The sequence below is a fragment of the Electrophorus electricus genome, chromosome 4, assembly GCF_041902795.1.
Source record: "Electrophorus electricus isolate QZ-2024a chromosome 4, ASM4190279v1, whole genome shotgun sequence".
Taxonomy (NCBI): Eukaryota; Metazoa; Chordata; class Actinopteri; order Gymnotiformes; family Gymnotidae; genus Electrophorus; species Electrophorus electricus.
The window spans coordinates 36,262,333-36,281,788 of record NC_137500.1 but is presented as its reverse complement, the minus strand read 5'-3'; the positions used below and the strand labels follow the sequence as shown (position 1 = coordinate 36,281,788).

General features: G+C 44.3%; 1 protein-coding gene across 8 annotated transcripts in view; it reads right to left on the bottom strand.

Moving 5' to 3' along the window:
* The window catches only part of lrp2a (low density lipoprotein receptor-related protein 2a), a 54,392-nt gene that overhangs the window by 7,296 nt on the left and 27,640 nt on the right, over positions 1-19,456 (bottom strand). For 3 of the 8 annotated variants that reach the window (XM_081713550.1, XM_081713552.1, XM_081713555.1), the window contains 30 exons: positions 19,211-19,424; positions 18,427-18,666; positions 17,841-18,029; positions 16,320-17,240; positions 15,663-15,828; positions 15,359-15,517; positions 14,851-15,140; positions 14,360-14,560; positions 13,852-13,875; positions 13,697-13,729; positions 13,125-13,367; positions 12,811-12,936; positions 12,247-12,366; positions 11,275-11,406; positions 10,255-10,456; positions 9,696-9,991; positions 8,763-9,429; positions 8,485-8,655; positions 8,028-8,251; positions 7,474-7,651; positions 7,156-7,352; positions 6,597-6,842; positions 6,262-6,390; positions 4,349-4,468; positions 3,090-3,206; positions 1,999-2,115; positions 1,619-1,756; positions 1,377-1,499; positions 947-1,075; positions 466-597 (listed from right to left, as the gene is read on the bottom strand). In XM_081713550.1, the coding sequence (XP_081569676.1) occupies positions 466-597; positions 947-1,075; positions 1,377-1,499; positions 1,619-1,756; positions 1,999-2,115; positions 3,090-3,206; positions 4,349-4,468; positions 6,262-6,390; positions 6,597-6,842; positions 7,156-7,352; positions 7,474-7,651; positions 8,028-8,251; positions 8,485-8,655; positions 8,763-9,429; positions 9,696-9,991; positions 10,255-10,456; positions 11,275-11,406; positions 12,247-12,366; positions 12,811-12,936; positions 13,125-13,367; positions 13,697-13,729; positions 13,852-13,875; positions 14,360-14,560; positions 14,851-15,140; positions 15,359-15,517; positions 15,663-15,828; positions 16,320-17,240; positions 17,841-18,029; positions 18,427-18,666; positions 19,211-19,424 (6,244 nt within the window). Of the gene's footprint in view, positions 1-465; positions 598-946; positions 1,076-1,376; positions 1,500-1,618; positions 1,757-1,998; positions 2,116-3,089; positions 3,207-4,348; positions 4,469-6,261; positions 6,391-6,596; positions 6,843-7,155; positions 7,353-7,473; positions 7,652-8,027; positions 8,252-8,484; positions 8,656-8,762; positions 9,430-9,695; positions 9,992-10,254; positions 10,457-11,274; positions 11,407-12,246; positions 12,367-12,810; positions 12,937-13,124; positions 13,368-13,696; positions 13,730-13,851; positions 13,876-14,359; positions 14,561-14,850; positions 15,141-15,358; positions 15,518-15,662; positions 15,829-16,319; positions 17,241-17,840; positions 18,030-18,426; positions 18,667-19,210; positions 19,425-19,456 lie in introns of those variants that run through there. The other 5 variants (XM_081713553.1, XM_027021121.3, XM_081713551.1 and 2 more) reach the window with 4 other exon arrangements.

The following is a 19,456-nucleotide window of genomic DNA, read 5'->3' as shown; positions in this document are numbered from 1 at the left end:
AAATAATATAAAAAATAAAGAATAAAAAAATATAAACTACAATTCAACTGAGTAAATCCAATGGATTCTTTTTCTTTCACTGTGTGTCACCATCACCAATATATAGCAGTTTGAAAAAATTTGGCAATACATATATTGAGACAGACATAACCTTGCATGCTAATCTACTGTCTGACCTGTGATAGACCTAACACAACAGATTTCTCTAGCAACATTAGTTGTACCGCTAAGTTGTAAAGACCAATTCAGAACTTTAACACAACTCATAAAAGAAATTGCTCCTGTTTTAGGAACATGCAGTTAAAACTTTAAAAAATACCAAAGAGCAGTTGACCATAAATATTTTGAAGTACATAAAGCTGCATACCCTCTCTTCCAACCGAATAGGGTTATTCTATGTTTTCAGTGTGTACTGCTCTTGATGTGACTACTGCTGCCCTTTTTATCATGGACTGGTTCACGCACCGTCACAGGAGTTCCTGTTCTCATCACTGGCTTTGTAGCCCTGCCTGCAGGAGCAGATGAAGCCGCCCCCAGCCAGCTCTGTGCAGTTATGTTCACACAGGTTTTCACTGCAAGAACGCCCACTGCCGCTGTCTGCCAAAGTGAAGGAGATGCAGACGTGTACATTACACAACAATAACGTCACCCATGACAAGGACATAACGGGGCTAACAGAGTTTTGAGAGCTTAGTGTTTGTTGCATATATCTTTGCTGAAGGAAGCAGGTAAGAGCAACTGTGGTGCCCACTGCTGTACAGATTAGGCCCGCACTGGCTCTACATAAATAGCCCTGGTGCTCACTGGGATGCTTGCATGTTGACATAAAATTGGTCCATAAAACAGGACAGGGTGAGTGAACCTAACGCAGCGGCAACTCTGTAGTGCATGCAGGGGCAGGCATGTTTGGCTTTGAGTGTGTGCATGTGTGTGTAATTTTACGCACTGCAGCCCAGCTCATCGGTCTGGTCTCCACAGTCGTCATAATCATCACAGGCATACTGCAGAGGGATGCACTGGCGATTCCCACACTTAAACTCATCAGGAGAGCAAGGCCCATGAGTGGGAGTCACGCCTAACGGCGGAACAGAAAACCACGATGACCTATCATAGATATCTCCTCTGCAGCTTTATAAGCTGGGCATGCAGGAAATGTAGGAGCAAATTTATGGAGTGCTAACACTCCATAAATAAGAGAGATATAAAGAATCCGCAGAGATGCATGCTTTTAAATCGCTCGTCCTGTTTTTAACCTTTCGTTAGCAGTTTATTTGATTATAACGTACATCACTGTTCATGTTCATGTAGACGAATAATAAAAACACAGAAATGAACTGTGGTTTAAATTTGGCCCCTTGTATCCGGCCTGCACTCACAGTACTCCTGTCTTTCATCCGTTCCATCTCCGCAGTCGTCCACGGAGTTGCAGAGCTCATGGCTATATATGCAGCGGTTGTTGTCACAACGGAACCGAAAAGGAGGATCGCAAGGGATGTCCACTGAGAAGACAAGGGACAGGGTGCACTGAAGTCACGCTCACACTCATGTGTAGCATTTCCACTCCATGATCAAAAGCATGAACTCTGCAAATGCAATGTGCCGTAGGGTGCCCTCCTACAGCAGAGATGCAGCTCTTCATCTGACCCATCCCCACAGTCATCGTCTCCATCGCATCTCCAGTGCTGCTGGACACACACATGATTCTTACACTCGAACAGGAAGGGAGGGCAGTATGTGCCATTCGGGTACCGGGTCGCTGCAAGGAACAAGGAAGCTGTGAGCACACACACGGGCTGATGGGGAAGGGAGCAGCATTCCAAGAATCAGACCAAAAACAGCATTTCTGCTCCGATGAAAACTTGCCTGAGCTAGATTGGTGAGTGTTTTTAAGAAGAGGGTGTTGTGATTATATTTTGATAACTCCAGTTGTAGCTATTTGGAGGAGGACATGTAGCAAGGAGTGCTGTGTGTATAAACGCGAAGGGGAGGAGAACTCACGGCAGGACATCTCATCGGTGAAGTCCAAGCAGTCGGCATTGCCATCGCATTTGAAACGCTCAGCGATGCAGTGACCGCTGTCACATTGGAAGTATCCAGGGTGGCAGGTGCGCAACTCTGAAACACAGTTACAGCAAGAAGCTTTATGGTCTCTGCCCTCAGCTGGGTCACCACTCTGTCACCAGCCATTGCGCCATTCAGAGGTTTGAGTCTCAGATGTGCCATGTGCCTTATTTCCAAGTGGATGTAAGTGGACTGAGTTCTCACTGAGATGGAAGGTTGAAAAATGATTTCTCTGCACAGGAGTGCATGACAGAAATCTACTATTACACAGGGAACTGGCTAAGACTGAAGTGGTATAAAGAGATGAATATATTTAAACTTATTGAAATTTGCAACAATGTATCCAGACCAAGTTGCATATTTATGAGTATTTATGAGTGAGTTACACACCTCACCCCTAAACACATCTACTCTTTTCTACCAGCAGCCTATTGTGAGCAGTGTTAATAGTGGGATTCCTTCACCAATTAATCTCTTAAACTTCAGACTTCATGTTTACTTAATTCATCTTAAGGTATGTTATTCAGTAATAACTGGATTATTCAAAAACTACATTAAAACTAGTATGAAAGGCATGTAGTTACAATAGTGAGAAATAAGACTCTGGACACACTGAAGGGTCCTTGGCATGTAGGGAATAACAAAAATAAAATCCCCCAGGATACGAACTTCACACTACAAAATCTATATTTAGCAAATAAATCATCCAAACCTACTACAGACTCATGGTGCATTTTGTATCATCATCAGTGACCCCTTTATGATTAATGCATTATCAACACTTGTGGTAGTCAGTGCTAATACTAGCAGTCAAAAGTCCTAATCCGGGGCACAACATGATCCTCAAATCAATAATAATTTTGTTATGAGTTGCATATGAGACCATTTTTACACACATGGCATATGAGGCCTTTTTTACACACACAAAAGATCATTCTAACTCAGTGCAGGAGCAGAAGGTCTGAGAGTGACGCTGCTCTAGCCCTGACCGCACACGATCAAGGCCCAGACAAAAAGGCTCTGCTCACCACAATCCCTTTCATCAGAGTTATCCTCACAGTCGTTGTCATGGTCACACAACCAGCGGTCAGGAATGCAGCGAAGGTTGTCACAGCGATACTCGCTTTCTGTGCATGCTCGCGGGCCTGGCCGCACACAAGAGAGTGTCAATCACAGAAAACACACACACACACACACGCACGCACGCACACATATGTAAATTTTCCAACAGGCATGCTTTCAGTCTCTGTGCATTACTGAAGTAATGTGAAAACTACTCATTAGTTGCAGATTGAGTCTCATTTTCAATTATTTTATTGCTTTGCTTCTCTTCATACCTGTATTGGGCTTTTATGTCTTATTGTCTCTAGAGAGCTACAGGCTCTCTACAAACTTTATTTCAGACATTCAAGCAGATACACACACACACACACACACACACACATATGGACACGGACACCATTTAGAATACACATTGAAATTTGATACATCACACACAAGATCAGAGAGGCTTCAGAAAGTTGAAGTCACCCAGATATTGGTCTGATACAGTTATTAACAGATCCTGCAGATACAAAGCTTTTTATTGTTGCTGCTTAAAGAGCAATAGCAAAACAGTGCCCAGAACTGTCCCAGTACATCCCTACAAACACGATACTGATATAAAACATGAATATTGCGCTTTCCTTTACTACAGTATTACAGGGTTATTTGACGAGCAAAGGTTGTTGTTAACAACTCACTACAGTTGTAGAGCACCCCTCTGTTCATAGGGCCATTTTTCTGAGGTGAGTTCATAACTGAATTCATTAAGGGAGTATATCTGCGAACAGCAACACAGCAGCCATTATGTGGGGGGAAAGACAAGTGCTAAAAAATTCTCAATGTACTATTCCTTGATTTAGCACAGGCATCGTGACCATCTTTCAACTCAGACGTCAGCCTTCATCACACCATCACAGCCTGTTCTCAACCTGTTTGAATTCAGATGTTTAGGAACAGAAGCTCTCTCTCTCTCTCTCTCTCTCTCTCTCTCTCTCTCTCTGTTCTACTATATTTACCCATATTATTCTGTCTTTCACCCTCTGTGCACTCTTCACGCATCTTTCCTCCAGCTTACAGTGAAGAGCTAAGCAGAGTCTATCAGACCTTGCAGGAGGAAACACCTTTCACCGTGGTGACAAATCAGTGCCAAGTGACAAATGCTGACGAGTTGAAACCATGCAGCAGCTCACAGAACAAAGTGGGAGTTATTTGAGCACCGTACAAGGCCATACAAGGCACTCACTGCAGTTGCGTTCGTCAGATCCGTCACCACAGTCGTTGTCTCCGTCACATTTCCAGCGCAGAGGGATGCAGTGGTGGTTCTCACAGCGGAAATCTCCAGCTGGGTCACAGGTCAGCTCCTCTACAAACAGAACGCAGAGGTCAGGATTTAGCTCACATTTACTCGCACAGACATATATGCTCACATGGGTGCACACACACACACACACACACACACACACGTATATGCACCCCTAAATTATTTAGTCATTCATTAACTTTATTTAATCAGATAGGCACGTACTCTTTGGCCAGATCAGTCCATTTACAAAAGAAGAAAAAAAAAGGCCGTTTAAATACTTTAAGATGCATGCACATATATTGTAAACAAAAACACATTCCCATACATAAATACATTACATAAATACATTCCCATGTGGGCACAAAACAATCAAATCATACATGCACAAATACCACATGGCTAATAAGATGCACATAAAGACATATCTTTACAAACTAAATCTAAATAATTAAATAATGGCACTTACAGACCAATATCTCTCATTTGTGTAAATTCATTATCTACACTAATTTGACAATCTAAGCCTGCAGACAGACCTAATACATGAGACATTCTTTATCATATTGTGGCATGCAGTTTAATAAGGAAATGATGATAACTACAGCATTGATATTTAAAGGGAGAGAGAACCCTGGATTTAATTACAGCTAGGATGAAAGTAGTGATGGGAGTTCCCCCACCCCTGACCAGTGAATCATAGCAGACATGCCACCTAGAAGAGGAGAGCAGAGCAGAGGAGAGGAGAAGACACAGGAACAGTGCTACACTATCACACACACTCACAGATACACATATATGCATGCACATGTGCTCTCTCTCTCTCACACACACACACACACACACACACACACACACACACACACAGCATAGCACAAACATACATAGAATTCTAGAGGTGCCCCACCTGGCTAAAGTGATGCATTCTGCAATCTTACACTTAGATTAGGGAGATCTCTCCTCTATGTGCAGGATGGCACTAATGGAGCAGAGTGAGCTGATAAGACATGGGAGGACTGGGTCTCCGTGTGTGTATTTGTGTGTGTGTGTGTGTGTGTGTGTGTGTGTATATGAGGGGTTAAAGCACAGGACACAGAGAGATCCTGCTGGACTGACAGCTGGCATACACACTTACATTCATAGTACGCATTTACTCATATATGCCAACATGCGCATAAATCCATGCATATAAGATATATAATCTTATTAAAAGCATCTGACAACAACTAATTTATGCACACTATCACTCCTACTATATAGACTCGCACACATACATCTACACTGGTGCCTGATACTGACATGGCTGTATACTCTCCCAGACACATACACAGATTCTACCACTCATAAATCTAAGATGCAGGCCCAGACTAGCAGAGGGGTTAAGGGGAAAGGTCAGGGAGGGCCCATTCATCAGAGTCAGCTAAGGCGCTTCTCCTGCTAATGCATTATGGGAGTGTGAAAGGATGAATAAGCCCTCATCATCTCCTCACCACACACAGGAACACCACCACTTTTATATAATCTGGGTTAACAGTCACACAGCATGCAGTTCATTATTTTGGCAGCATGTTAGTGTAATCTCAGCATAAGGAACCCACTTAAGTAAGGACACAAGATTTCAACTGTTTTATGAGCTCACTTCAGATTTATCTCTCGGGAAATCACACCTAGAGGAGAGGACAATAAGATTCTCCAGGAAGTGACCCTCAATTCTGGAGCCTAACCCTTAAATCAGCCGTGACACTTTGTTTATTCTTACTTCTGCAGGAGGCCTCACAAATCTTCCAGCAGCGAGTCGTTCCCTCCATTTTTCTTAAGATTTGGAGTGCCTGCTGACCACTGAGCGCTGAACTCACCACAGCTCTGCTCATCACTGTTGTCTCTGCAGTCGTTGTGTCCGTTGCACACAGCCCACCGAGGAATGCAGCGATAGTTTGTCACGCAGTCAAACTCGGTGTGGTTATCACATCGATATGCTGGGCCCACTACAAACACATCGCCAAACCAATCAGCAACACGGTGCAGTACAAATTACAATGCGACGCACACAGAGAGCATACAATAGAGGTGGCGCGCCTTTGTAAATATATCACATTGGCCAGACATAGAGCTATTGTGTGGGTTCAAACGAGATTTGCATAACAAAAGTGCCATGCCGGCCAACTCGACAAAAGCTGGACGTTTCACTCACTGCACTCATCGACAGGTTCGTCTGAGCTGTCTCCACAGTCGTCATCCACATCGCACTTCCAGCTCTGAGGGATGCAGCGGCCGTTCCGGCACTTGAACTGGCCGGGCCGGCACGTCCTGCTGGAGCAGTGCGAGGCCTCCTCGTCCGAGGCGTCTCCGCAGTCGTTCTCTCCATCACACTGCCACGCCTCCGGGATGCAACGCTTATTAGCGCATTGCCACTGGTGTGACTCACACTGGTGGGTGGCTGAGAAGCAAAGATCTCATCACTTGGAAACTATGTACTTCAATCATAATATCTGTATGTATGTAATCAGTGCATTGTGGTTAAGATAAATTTTGACATCTTAGAGCTTAATATATATTTACGTAATGATTTTAAACCCATTACTATTATGACCTTTAAATATTTTTGCTCAGTTTTCTTCTTCTATCTGAACTTTTGTATTTTAAATATTAGCACTTTGGCCATTACAAATGTTAATATATATATATATATATGCAGTAAGGAAACAGATGCAGTATCCAAAACCTAGTACTTTAATCAGATTCGTTCATACCACACAAAACAGTGTCCTCGTCAGAGCCGTCAGGGCAGTCGTGGTGAGAGTTACACAGGAAATGAGGACTGGTGCAGTTGCCGTCATCACACTGGAACTGGCCGAGTCGGCAGTGTCGTGCAGGACACGTGGAAGGCTCATCAGAACCGTCCCTGCAATCGCGCTGGCCATCACACTTCCACCATATAGGGATACAGCTGCACAGTGGCCAGACAATCAATCAGGGATAGATGGTTGTGAACTCATGAAGAACACAGTCCTCAGGAACAGAACTGAGGCCAAGCAGAAGGAGAGGTTTCGGGGGCTTGAGGTGCTCACCGTTCATTGTCTGCACATCTGTACTGTGTGCTGGAGCACATAGGTAAGCAGCGAGCCAAACCCCCTATCTGCACAGTCAGGAAGTGATCAGGGCACTCACAGGTGTAGCCTCGCCCACCAGCTTTCAGTAGACATAGGTGAGAGCAGCCCCCATTATTCAGTCCGCAGGGATTGGTTACTGCAAAAATGGAGAGAAGATGTTATCCCACATCCACGTACGGAAGACAAGCAGACAACCAGGGTTTGTCCACTCACTTACAAAAGAGACATCCTGTCTTAAGAAGAAGAGCCTATCTAAATACTTCCTACTATCTGTCTTGGCATTGACAAAAAAAAGATTGAATTTATTTGACTGCTAAAGAAGGGAAGAAGAGAAAACACTTGCTGCATTGTTTGTCTGTGTAAATATTGGCACAGCCTTAAAATGGCTTAAGTAGAAGTTGAAAGGAAGAGATAACGATCAGAGATAGCAGGTATAATAGCTCTAAGAGGTTCCAAGCATGTGGAAGGCCTTGAGAGCATACTCCTCTAGCATTACCCTGTCCTGGGCTTACCTATGGGCTGGCGGTAGGGGTGACACACATGGATGTCGAAGGGTCTGTGGGTGGTATTGATAAGAGCTTGGCGCCCAGAGCCATCGAACTTATTGCCTTTCTCTACCGTGCGGGTGTTCCAGTCTGTCCAGTACACTGTGTCTTCAAACACAGTTAGGGCAAACGGATGAGGAAGCACCCCATCATACACAGTATGACGGTGATGGCCCTCTAGGTCCGAGTACCTGCGGACAGAGGACACATTGGATTTGACTCACAGACGTTAAAATTACATTGAATTAAGTAGCAATACTTTCCTGGGGTTAGGGATAAAATTAAACAAACAGAACTGTTAGGCCAACTGTTAGGCCAACTGTTAGAACCATGGACAACTCAAGAAAAAAAATAAAAGAAAACAAAGAGCTAGTTTGGACATGGCCCATATATCTTCAGCAGAGGAGTCAAAAGTTTCTCTTACTCAATGTAGTTGAGGTGAGCGTCGGCCCAGTAGAGCATATCGTTGGTGTAATCAATGGTAAGGCCATTGGGCCACTCAATCTTAGTGGTTATTATGGCAGACTTGTTGTTACCGTCCATTCCGACACGACCAATAAAAGCTTTATCTCCCCAGTCAGTCCAGTACACATATCTGAAAAGAACACAGCATTAGCATAAAATCTAACTGCACTAATTGCCAGCAAAGAACAAGATAATCCAACATCCTACATAAAGAAAGCCTAAATATTAGTCACCCACCCGAACTTTGGATGTACGACGATGGCTCTTGGATTCTCAAAGCAGTAGCTGTTATTAGCATCCACACAGTGGTCTGCCAGCTTCCTAACAAAGCGCCCGTCAAGCTCAGACACTTTCAAGCAGTCCTGCAAGCTGTCCACCCAGTAAAGTTTCCGGCCCACCCAGTCCACGGCCAGGCCCTCGCCGTGCGGCACGCCATTCACCACCACCTCTCGGCCCGTGCCATTGAAGAGCATCCTCTCCACCACCTGGCGGCTCACGTCGATCCAGTACAGATGCTTGCTGACCCGGTCAAAGTCCACGGCCACCACGCTGCTGAGGCCCTGCAGAATGAGTGAGTACGCCTCCCCATCCGCTGACAGGTTTCGCAGGTAGTAGCGGTTGCTGAAGATCAAGTACGGCCTGATGTTGCTGTTCTGCCGGCAGCTGCGGCCGTCGGGCTCGCGCAGGAAGCCCGGCGCACACTTGCACATATACGAGCCCACCGTGTTCTCGCACACCTGGCTGCACACGCTGGGCGTGTCCGAGCACTCGTCCACGTCGTCGCAGCTTTTCCTGTCTGACATGAGGCGGTAGCCTTGGTGGCAGGAGCAGATGAAGCTGGTGGGGGTGTCAGTGCACTCGTGGTCACAGTGTTGCATGGAGGGATCCGTGCATTCGTTGATGCCTAAGGATAGAGGCAAGTGGCAGCATTGAAGTCATGTGATAGCAAGCCAGTAGAAAAAAGCTCAATAAAGCTAAAGCCAAGTGGCACATTCATCACAGAAAAATAAGCAATGATCTACATGATGTCATCCAGTTTGTTTTTTTCCTTCCAACTTCATGATTAACTTATGCAAAGTTCAAGGCTGAATGTGAGATTCATAGTAAGCTGTCCTCTAGCGAAACTGCCCTGACTTCTTGTATGAACTGATTTGTTTCACATATACTCACCACACCCTTTCTCATCGCTGTTGTCAATGCAGTCGTCGCTGTGGTCGCACACCTGGCTGGTCGGCACACAGTTCCCATTGTCGCACTGGAAGTTCCCAGGAGGGCACGTAGGGACCGGCGTCTGGCACAGGTGCTCCAGCTCGTCGGACTCGTCGCCACAGTCATTGTCACCGTCGCACAGGAAGTCCCGCGAGACGCAGCGACCGTTCTGACATGTAAACTGGTACTGCTGACACGGCTGATAGGTGCAGCCCTGCTCATCACTGCTGTCTCCACAGTCGTTACGTCGGTCACACCTACAACGTAAAACACATCCAATAGCATCTTTAAATGCCTTAACTGTCCCTGTCAAGCTGAGCCTTGCGTATGGGTGCGTTGTAGTTACACGTAAGACATGTATCTTTCCTTTGTCATACACAGTCATGTATCATGCTTTCAGTACAACGCATGACCAGTGCTGCCGTACTTAGACAAAATGTTTTGTTAACGTGATCCCCTGTCCCTCCCACTTGGAAGAGAGGTGGAAATTGAAGGTGGAAACTGAGTGGCAGGTGCTGACCTGTAGGAGCTGCGGATGCACAGGCCGTTGCTGCAGGAGAACTCGCTGGCCGAGCAGGACCGCCGCGTGCAGTTCTGGTGCTCGTCGTAGGCGTCTGCACAGTCTGCATCTCCATCGCACACCCAGTCGCGGGGGATGCACCTCCTCTGTGGGGGTCGGTTATTCACACAGGTGAACTCCAGAGGAGAGCAGCTTCGGTTAGCTGTGCATTACAGACACACAGAAAAGACAACGTTACGTGGCGCATAAATTTCTCTGAGCAAACAATTCAAATCTTTAAACTGGATTAAAACATATATGGAGTAAACATGTCTTCATGAAATAAACATGCCTAAAAGGCCATCGGTCTAAAAGGCCATCGGTCTACATTTAAGGCTGTCAAATATTAAAACAATTTGGCACGCAGTAGAATAAGAGCTCTGCTTAACAATAACCTATATTGCAGTGTAGCCAACTTTTTGTGATCTTGTTCTAAACATTCCTTTCTTCTTTATACATTTAAACATTTTAGACAGTTGCACAAAGTATGATCCCTTTCATTTCATGTGGGTCTAAATTTCTAGGTCCCAACTAAGTGAACCGTGGCTTCCCGTTTTTTGGTTCCCCAGCTCCAGCCTGTGCGTTGTGGGCACATACACTGGACAGAGACCATGCAAGCCGGCTGTGATGCAGGGAGAGGCAGCCAGCGACAGAAGGCAGCCACAAAGCAACGAGTCAGGCCAACGAAATCAGGAATGTGTCCGCCTTACTCTGAGGCTCCAGCTTGCAGGCTCACACCACAGATGCCCTCCTGTATACCTACTGGGCTATCTGACTGCACAATAAAATACGGAGAGGAGAGAAGAGGAGAGGAGAGGGAGATAAACAGCTAAGGGAAGGAACCAGTAGAGAAGAAGGAAGTAGATTTACTTGGGGGGGAACAATACAGATAACAAAGGAAGACCTAAAGGGAGGGACGAGAGGAGAGTGTTATTCAGGAGAGAGAAGAAAGGAGAGAGGAACTAGGAGAGGACTGCTCACCACAGTTGTGCCTCTGGTCCTCATCACTCATGTCACCGCAGTCATTGTCTCCGTCGCAGATCCAGGAGGATGCAATGCACCTGCCATCATCGCAGCGGAACTGGTCTGAGCTGCAGGTCCTCACCAAGGTGGCTGATGGGTGAACACACATCACAAAAGCCCAGGCCTGAGCAACGAGGAGCTGAAACTGAAAGCATCTCATGTTTTGGCAGTTTGGACTGAGATGAAGATCTCAACTTCCTCTCTCATTCTCATCATGTTTCGTCAAATTGGACAACAAAAATGTCAGTGAAGGTTTACATTTAGGACCTACAGAAAGTGAATTTCTCTGAACAAATAAGCATTGTTGGGCAGAATTCCTATCTCTAGTGTTCTGTTCCAACAAAAGCCAGGGAGCGGCATTATAATTATCAGTGAACAAAAGAGAGGGGAGGTGCATGTGAAGGGGACACTAGCAAGTGCCACCGGGGAGGAATGCAGCAGACAATGGGTGGCTGTATTGACAACAGGCCTTACACTCTCATATACGCGCACACACACACACACACACACACACACACACACACCCCTTTACTGATAATGCATATAGGACAACAATATCACCGGTATACATAAATATTTGAGACAAATATTGTATTATAACATTTTCCTTTAGATAATCACAAAGACAACATTAGTGTAAACTTATTGATAAAAATATGTCCATGTAGACACAAAGAAGCACTATAGGATTACATTTATCCCCGGGGACTTGGCAGAACTGTGGAATCACTGGATTTGCAATCAAAAATCAGCTATAAAAGAATAGATAATCACAATTCCTTGTCTTTCCTTTTCTTGTGTGCATATTTAGATTTTTTTTTTCCCCCTTTGTTGAAATGTTAACAGGATGCTGCTGCCATTATTAGCATACTGGACACACGTTGTGCAGTAGTTCTAGATGGTAATTAAAAGCTCATGTGTGTAACTCACTGCAGGTGGAGGGTTCATCTGAACCATCTACACAGTCAGTTCCCCCATCACAGTACCAGTGTGCTGGAATGCAGCGCCCACTGGAGCAGCGGAACTCACTCTGGGTACATGTGGACGTGGCTGGGGAGGTGTAGAGCACACAGATGTGTTTAGTCATCAGAATGAGCTTTTATTGGCAAATGATTACTAGCGAGGGTTGACTAGTTGTTCTCTACATGATGGGTCATTTATGACGCCAAACGTGAGGAGAATGCCACAATGTGGCTTTTGAATTTCATTAAAACTGTGGACAATTCTTTGCCAGTGCCAAATGAATGTTTTAGTTACAAAGCAGTTCACTGGGCTTGCACTATTGCCTTTAACCAAATGCCAAATGCTAGGTTTAGAATGAAGTATCCCTAAGTCAAAAACTAATTAAACAAATTACTAACAATTACTAATTAAACAAATGTAAATAGTTCACGAAAATAAACTCGCTCCTAAATTACCATGAAACCTATAAACTGACCTCTGAGACAAAGAGTACAGAGTATGAGAACTGTTCCCTTCAAACAGCAAACTCACCACAGTGTGTGGGGCTCTCATCACTCATATCTCCACAGTCATTATCCCCATCACACAAGTAAGAGCGTGGGATACAGATGTTAGTGGTATGACATTTAGTGTGTTCAGGCTGACAGGTCCTCTCAGCTAAGGGACAAGAGTAAAATAAATAAAAAATCAACATACTGCATTAAAAATAGTAGGAAATTCTCAACAGCTGCAAGTCATAAAGACTATATAGATTTTTCAATCTAGGGTATTAAACTTAGTGCAACCAAAGTGGTTTGTTAAATGAGCGTATATTACAGTGATCAGACACTGTATCGCGCGCATACCACAGCTCCGCTCATCAGAAGTTCCGTTGTCGAAGCAATTATTAATGCCATTGCACACATACTCCCGCGCGATGCAGCGTCCGTTGTTGCAGGCAAACTCCGTGTCCGGATCACAGGGACGAAACAGGCAGCCTGCTTCATCACTGTTATCGCTGCAGTCATTGTAGTGGTCACAGCGGTAGTGGTATGGCACACACCGGCCATTTCCACATGTGAACATAGTGGGCTCACACGTGTGAAAGGCTTCCAATCACAACCAGAAAGAGACACAGGGATTTTTTTGAGACAAAAAACAGAATTAGAAAGCAGTCCTATGTGGTGTCCCAGAGTAGGGAACAGAGCTCTAGAGCAGAGAGTAGTGCTTTTCCTATAGAAAAAGAAACTTGCAAACTCTTGCTCCACTAAGTATTAGTAGTGATTCTAGTCTTGTGCTGAGTTCTAATATCTAGATTATCCTTTCCCTGGATTGTGTACAGAGCAAGGAATTATTATTTCATCGAGTCCAGACTTTTCAGGAAGGTATTTCTTGAAGTTCAGTGGATAAGTGACAGTTCTCAAACATCTGGTATTACCTGTCAAGGAAATAAACGCTGCCACTTCTGCGACTGCATGCAAAAGGAAACATGCATTTTCTTAATGATTAGTAATCTGTGGTGGAAGGTATTATATGCAGGCAAATCTATGTCTGCTCTACAAGAGGGGACTAGAGAATGATAATTATACACACCAAAAGCGAAATCACTGTTGGATCCTGGAGAAAAAGATTAAATTACAGAAATCAGCAAATGGCAAGTGGCAGCAAATTAGCGAACAGATAAGAAAAAGATGGCAGAGAAGACAGGATCAGCAAGTGCAAAGAACGAAGCATGATTCTGAAGCAAAGATATTAAGACAAACACAAAAATCATGCTATCAGAGATGACAGGTGCTTACATATACCAGAAAGAACACATGACTAACAGGCACACAAACTAGCGATATCCCTGCTACAAACATTGTGGCATTCAGTGGTATTCAGTAAGCAGAATTAAAGTGAACTCAACTGTTATTAACTGTGTATTCTGTTCAATTGATGCAGTGAGCTTTACCTTTTCAAAACACAAAGTGGAAGCTATTAGAATGAGTATAATTCAGACAGCAGAAAGCACGGGTGAGGTCAGAGATAAAAGGGGGTTAGGTTTGGTTAGGGATGAGCCTCCATGAAACAGCGGTACGGCATCAGGAGTCCGGCTTACCACAGACTCTCTCCAACTCGTCACTGTCGTCTCCACAGTCGTTGTCATTATCACATTTCCACTGGGCACGGATGCAGCGACCGTTCATGCAGGTGAACTGGCCAGGAAGACAGCGCGTGCCGTTGTCATGGATACAATATTTGTCATCAGCCAGGTACCAACGGCCCTCAGATGGACACCGGCACTCTGCCCCATGAGGACCTGCGAATGATAATAGTACAGCAGGTTAAGGTTTGTGGTGCCAGGAGACACTTTTGTTAATTCCTGAAATGCCAGTTGACATGGTTGTCTCAGCATGGCTATGGTGCCTTTGAGTCTGACATAACCCTTATTTTGAACTCAAAAAAGTCTTTCAATACATTGATAAAGGTTACTTCATTGCATCAACAAAGAAAGTTCAACTGTTACTGGTTATCAATGGAGTGCAACAATCATCCTAATTGACTATCTATAAGTAGCTGTGTTAAATTAGCTTGAAAGGTCTTCGGCACCTGGAGTGCAGATGTGGCTACAGCCTCCGTTGAACTGCAGGCAGGGGCTGCTACATTGTTGCTGTTTGCTGTTAGACAGCACATGGATGTCCATGGGCCGGGACGGAAGGTTCTGGAGCATAACCCTCTGGTCCGAGCCATCGTGCTTGTTGGCTCTGTAGATGCTGCGTGTGTTCCAGTCTGTCCAGAAGATATGCTGTCCATACACAGTCATGGCAAATGGGTAGATGGCTGTGCCAACGATGACCTCACGGTTGGACCCAGTAAGTGAACAACGCTCAATTTTCTGTCTGATTGCACACAAATCAAAACAAATGATTTCAAAGGACTGCGTTAGCACTGATAGTTCATGAGTCATTTTAAAATATGTGTTCACTGGTTAAAAAAAAAAAGAAAAAAAAAAAAGAATGATACTTTGATTTGATAGACATACTGCACATGCATATGTTAACATATAGAGAGAGAATGTCAATCTTAAAATACAGCAAGAGATGCAAAAGAATCTTACAGGCTGGCATCTGCCCAGTAGAGTCTTTCGTCATCATAGTCTAGGGTAAGCCCATTGGGCCAAACCAAACTGCTGTTAACTATATCATTCCGGAAGTTTCCACCCAGAGTTGCTCGTTCAATCTTAGCATTGGTGCCCCAGTCAGTCCAGTACATGTACCTAACATAAAACGTATAAAGGAATGTTTCTCATCAAAGCACTAAAATGCATGTGATGTTTGTAATTAAGGAACATGCATGTTGGGCAAAGAAAATAGAACAGTATGAAATATTACTAAAGGATGCTACAGGAAAGGAATACCTACCCTCGGCATGGGTCCACCATGATGGCTCGTGGTCTGGGCACCTGAGCTATAAGAGTCCTCTGAGACCCATCCACAGCCATGGAATTGATGGTCTGGTTAACATAGTCACTGTAATAGATCCTCTTATTGATCCAATCGTAGGCAATACCATCAGGGGCACCTAGATCTACATATATAGAAGACATACTGCATCACCTATACACTATGAGCATTTTGTATAAGGTTTAGGTTAAATGAACAAGTGGAATTGAACTTGATCATTAAATCCCATTTTAAGTTTATGGCCAAGGTATATGAGTAGCATTTCCTGGATTAATGACTGTAGATTTTTTTTTTTTTTTTTTTTTTGTAAACTAAGAAAGCAAGGATTGCATTTTTTTTTCTATACCCCTACACTAATTTGACCAAACCCTAGAAGAAGTGCTGCTTACATCAGTCTGAGCAGCACCAACCAAAGAAATTGGTTTGTGGATTGTGCTACTAACATTATCACAGAATATAATTATCACTCTCTTAATTATGACAAAATGAATAATTACTATTTATTTTTTCTTAATAATACAAGTACGACACACACAAAAAAAACATGTTCTCACCACAAAAGAGCAAACTATGGGGAAATAAATAAGTTGTGTCGTATAATGTAATGTAATGTACCTGAAGCTACTATGGTAGCAGGTGAGGTGGGAGATGACAAGCTAATGTAACTGATCTTGCTCTGTCCTGCTCCAGAGCTCTGGGTGAAGTAGAGCCTATAGTCCATCTTGTCGTAATCCAGAGCAACAGATGTGGGGGCCACGTTGACCACTGGGAAGGGCAGTGAGTGGTCTTCGGGGTCCAGCCGTAGTGAGCGCACCGTGCTCTCTGTTGTGTATATGAGATAATCATCTCGGGACACCACACAGCTTGTGCCATCCACAGCCAGGTTCCCAAAGGCACAGGCACACTTTCTAGTCTGAGTTCCTGGCAGAGCAAAGCAGAAATGAGCACAGCCTCCATTGGACATCAAGCAGGGGTTGTTATTCAGTTCCTGGGATGACATGGACTGCATCCTCTGGTCAAAGATGGTAACGTCTCGTAGCATGTTGATGTTGTCCCTGATCACTATTGGCTGGTCAGTATTTCCTGGCTCTTTACTGACCTGGAAGACCTTTTTCAAGTTCCTGTCAACCCAGATGATCTTATTCTCAAACACTGTGATGCCATATGGGGTGGGGTAGCGGCTCCCAAAGCGTACAATTTCAGTTTCGCCTCCATTGGGCCGGACTCGGGCAATCATGTCCAGTGAGTCATCCACCCAATAAATGTATCCATTCTGGTGGTCCAGAGCCAGTCCTCTGGGTGTGATGATACCAGAGGAGACCAGTGCAGTCCGGTTTGTACCATCTAGGTGAGCCTGCTCAATTTTGGGGTTCTGCCCATAGTCAGCCCAGAACAGGTATCTGTTTTTGGGGTCCACTACAATGTGTCGAGGCATATCCACCTGGGTCTTCAGGAGGACACGTCGGAAACTGGTGTTAAGGCGAATGACTTCAATGAATGTCTCTGTCAAAAAGGCATTTGTGAAGTATAGGTTTCCTGTCCAAATACAGAGAAAATGTATACAAATTGGTCACTTCTTTAAATAAAATCCTTAATGTCCAAAGTGTGGTTTGACAATATTTATCAAGGAATAGAATGGCTATTAACACATTCTATTCCTTAAATACTAACTGCCACAATTATCCTTATAAATAACTAAATAAAATAATAAAATAATCTTTGTCAACAGTCAAAAAAGCCAATACATTCATTTGACCTTAAAACTAATATTTGCAATTTTAGGAACAATTGTCCTGTGTTTTGTTTATTCCACCTGTGAGCTTATCTTGAACACTGTAAAAAGGCATCTATAGCTATAGGCACTCAGCACCATGATCTCACTGAAAAGCTGATTAAAATCATTATGCACTGGATCCACCTGCACACAAACCCTACCCACACTCAGAACTCTGAACTCTTCTGGAATGTTCCTGCTATTCTGTGCAGCTTGAATTTCACATCATTTGCAGCTTCCAGAATCATACACAGGAGTAGGTACAGGTAATTGGTACAGAGTCTGTTATTTAATGCATGTTATAAACTTTGATTGTGGTCCATCATCAGAGCACAAAGGAGGATCAAAATAATTTCCTGTACCTGCAGCCCAGTCCACAGCGATGCCTCGGATCCCATTGCGTCCAATCCCAGAGGTGACAATGTTACGGAACCCTGATCCGTCTGGCTTGATCCGGCGGATTCCATTCTGAGAAGCAACAGTACTGCTGAAGTCACACCAGTACAGGAATCCAGAAGGCATGTGCACATCCACATGCAAAGCATTTCGGCCTACAGGATACACACACACACATACACACACACACACACACACAAATATTGCTGCATTGGCGATATTAAGACTTGGCAGCTACAAAACTGTACAGAAAACAGCACATTTCAGGTCACTGCAATGAAACCTTGCAGCCTTTTCGATATATATATTTAGTGCATAGTCTCCACAGAATAAAAAGTAAAAATTCTCGCTTCAAGCTGAATTTTTTTTCCAGTTTACTTAACAAAAATAATTCTCCATCACCATACAAAAAAAAAGAGCTTTAAATAAATCATCCGCTTTAGATGAAACACATTTCAGCTAACTCTGCACTCCATTATACAAAATAACTCTATAATAGTACATAGTAAACCAACCATCATTGCTATCCACTCAGCTATTTAAAACACCCACCTCTCCCTGCCACTGGAACCATTGCCTCAGAATGGTCAGCTCCCTCCAGACTGAAGCCCTTGATGGCAGTGAGCATGGAGATGACCACAAAGGACTGGTAGGGAGCACAGCTCCTGTTATTAGCGCTGAGTCTGAAGCCTGTAGCACAGGCACAGGAGAAGAAACCTCCAGGACGAGGCAAACACAGCTGCTCACACGTGCCTACATTATTACTGCAGCCATTAGAAGTGCCTGCAGAAGCTAGAGAGAGTGAGGAGAGAGAGAGAGAGAGAGAGAGAGAGAGAGAGAGAGAGAGAGAGAGAGAGAGAGTGAGGAGAGAGAGAGAGAAAGAGAGAGAGAGAGAGAGATTGCCTATGCAATACATTTCCGGGATGTTTCAGACAAGCTCATTTATAACCATTTGCAGCAATACCACTACAAATGTGATCAATTATGAGTATTTGTCTCAACTTCCCTGGCTTCTCCTGTTTATAACTGGACAAGGCTGCACAAAAAGCACTGTTCTGTGCCAGAGGAATGAACCTGTCCATTGACAATGGAACAAAAGAACACTGATTCTTCCTGGCACAAAGTCAACCACCGAGAAGAACAAATTGGTAATGTTATACCTCATTTAAAGCCATTCCTCCCTGGTAACTGCCACATGTCTATCCCAGATAAGATAACTTCCGAAGACAGACGCAAGGCAGTCAGTGTTTGGAGGGAAGGGGTGTGGTTAGGGGCCAAAAAGGCTATTGATAAGATTCTAAAACTAGATAACAGATTCGTAATGATTGTCACTCACTCTCTCTGTAGTGCACTTTCAGTACTCTCAGACCAGCCATGTTGTCGCGCAACACAATTTTGTTGGATCCTGAGGCTTTGTCCACGCGTTCAATCACCTCAAAGTCCCTGTCAGTGAAGTAGAGGTACGGTCCGTGCACAGCCACGCCCCAGGGGCGGGACAAGCCAGAAACCACGGTGATGCGGTTCGTCCCGTCTACATCCCCTTTCTCAATCTGTTTAGAGGTTTACAGCAGCAATCGAAACA